The 2,201-nt window shown below is 35.9% G+C and overlaps 1 protein-coding gene across 1 annotated transcript; it reads right to left on the bottom strand.

Annotated features, from left to right (window-relative positions):
- Positions 1–503: 503 nt before the first annotated feature.
- On the bottom strand, positions 504–1,151 carry LOC145661232 (uncharacterized). The gene has a single exon (XM_081726689.1). The coding sequence runs from the start codon at positions 1,149–1,151 to the stop codon at positions 504–506; it is 648 nt and encodes a 215-aa protein (XP_081582815.1).
- Between the last annotated feature and the right edge of the window lie 1,050 nt (positions 1,152–2,201).

Below are 2,201 nucleotides of genomic sequence, written 5' to 3'. Positions count from 1 at the left end.
ACACACATGATATGATGACTGCCTTTTCTACCAATAAATATAAAATAAAATACCATACAACATAGATGACTGAACTTACGGTAAAGAAGAAATAACAAGATGGGAAAAAATCGCCTTATAAATGCAGTTCTAACATAGGCGTTTTTGAATTTATCACTTAACGCACACTTAATAAAACAGTGCTTAAAATTTAGCATTTTCTGGCTTGTTAACTTCATCGTGTCCAGTTGAGATTTGTAACGTGATGAGTAACTTGCAACATTGGTACAATTTCAACTTTTATATCCACTAATATGTTACAAATTTGTCAACTCCGGCACGCAGATAACAAAAGAGCAAAATTGATTTCAACTTACCATAGTTGTCCTTTAAAGTATAAAATATATTTCTAACATAAAACAGAACAGATAACTGTAACATAACTACACTTTTGCACTACCTGCATGTTACATACTTTTGCACTACACACGAGGTCATCATTCTCACACTGTAGAGTGCAAACTTTACAGCTCCTGTAATTCAGAAGCGTTCGTAACGTAGTTCTTTTTGCCATTGATGATGCCAACGATTTTTCCGCCCCTTGTATACACATTCTTGGGGCCAAACTTCTTAAGTGCCTTTTGCAGTAGCTGTAATCGTGCACTACATAAATCTTCTCTTATCACAATTCCAGAGTTCTTTAGCTTCCGTTTCTGATTAAACACTTCAGCCCGTGAGCGATAACTAACAAATTTAACAATAATTGGCCGAGTACTATCAGGCTTCTTCTGTCCTACTCTATGAGAACGGCAAATGTCCGTTGTACTTAAATTTACACCCAGTCTCTTTTCAAAGATTTCCAGTGCGAGGTTGTCTGTGTTTTCATTTATTTTCTCAGGTACACCGAAGATCCTTAAGCTGTTTCTACGCTGATATTGTTCTAACTCATCTATATTTTCCTGCAGATCACTTATTTTCTTGTCTCTTTGTACCAACTCTTTCCGTAAGTCCTCAATCACTTCACTATTGAAATTCAGCGTTTCTTCCAAACGTTCTATCACAACACGCGTCACAGATTCAATTATTGAATCGACGATTAGTTTCATGACTTCAGGTGTCTGCACAGTACGTTTCACTTCATCACATATATCCTTTATAACAGGGGTGCCCATCCCCCCCAAAGCTGATGGCGCACTCCCCCCAAAACTAATAATATCTTCCCTCCTCAAAACTCAAGTCCTCTAAAAACAATTGCCCAGTGTAGCAGTAGTTTTTATAGTACTAGTAATTGTTATTTTAGTTGTTGTTTTTATTTCCTGTAGTAGTATTCTAGAATGCTTATAGTAGTAGAAGGAGCAGTAGTAATTATAAAAATGGCATTACTTTTATTAGTAGTCTTGGTAGTGTACAATACTAAATATATTCTATAAGGATATTGAAGGGTATAAAAACTTCTACACACTGTGTATGGCACAGGTATTCTTTTTTTTACAATTAGTAGTATTATTTTTTTTCTTTACAAAATATTGATATAATTCCCTTGTACATGAAAAGTAAAACGCAAGTTACAAGTTACTGAGTTTGATACCAAAAGAAAATGTTGTCCTCGAAATTAGCCTACAAAAAGAAGTGATATCCAACAAAAAACATTCCTGTAAAAGAGCCAAGTCCGAGTGGCCTTAAAAAGAATTGAAATCACAAAAATAGGCGCCAAGTTCTGGTGGACAACAGTTAAAAACACTCACTGGCTCACTTCAAATTTAGATTTGAAACTTGGCTGTTGTCTGTATGGTTACCACTAGCTCACAATTATGTCAAACTAGTTTATAATTTTCAACAGACAACATAGGCAAGTTTCAAATCTAAATTTGAAAGTGATTCCTTGAGTGTTTGTAACTGTTGTTCACCAGAACTTGGCGCCATCCTTTCATATAGCAACTTGCGCGGTACTTCATTCATAGAGTTTCTAAGCAAGGGGGAGGGGGATTCATTCTCGAGATTTAAAAAAAAATCTCATCGTGTTCCAATGTTATTCTGACGACAGCAAAATTTCTTCTTCGACATTAGAGTAAAATTCTTCCCCAATTTTTTTATTCCCCCCAATTTTTTTCTCGATGACACAACTTGCGCCATTCATCCCTCCTGTGGGCAGCAATTCTCTCTTAAAACGAACCAACCTTTCCTTTCATACGGCTACTTGCGCGGTACTTCATTCATCGAGT

This window comes from Thermobia domestica, chromosome 9 (genome assembly GCF_964235325.1).
Source record: "Thermobia domestica chromosome 9, izTheDome1.hap1.1, whole genome shotgun sequence".
Taxonomy (NCBI): Eukaryota; Metazoa; Arthropoda; class Insecta; order Zygentoma; family Lepismatidae; genus Thermobia; species Thermobia domestica.
Note: the sequence above shows the minus strand (reverse complement) of the source record. Positions and strands in the feature narration are given on the sequence as shown.

Bases quoted from the DNA above. Each gene is read 5' to 3' on its own strand.
- LOC145661232 (XM_081726689.1), bottom strand. From the start codon at position 1,151: ATGGGCACCCCTGTTATAAAGGATATATGTGATGAAGTGAAACGTACT.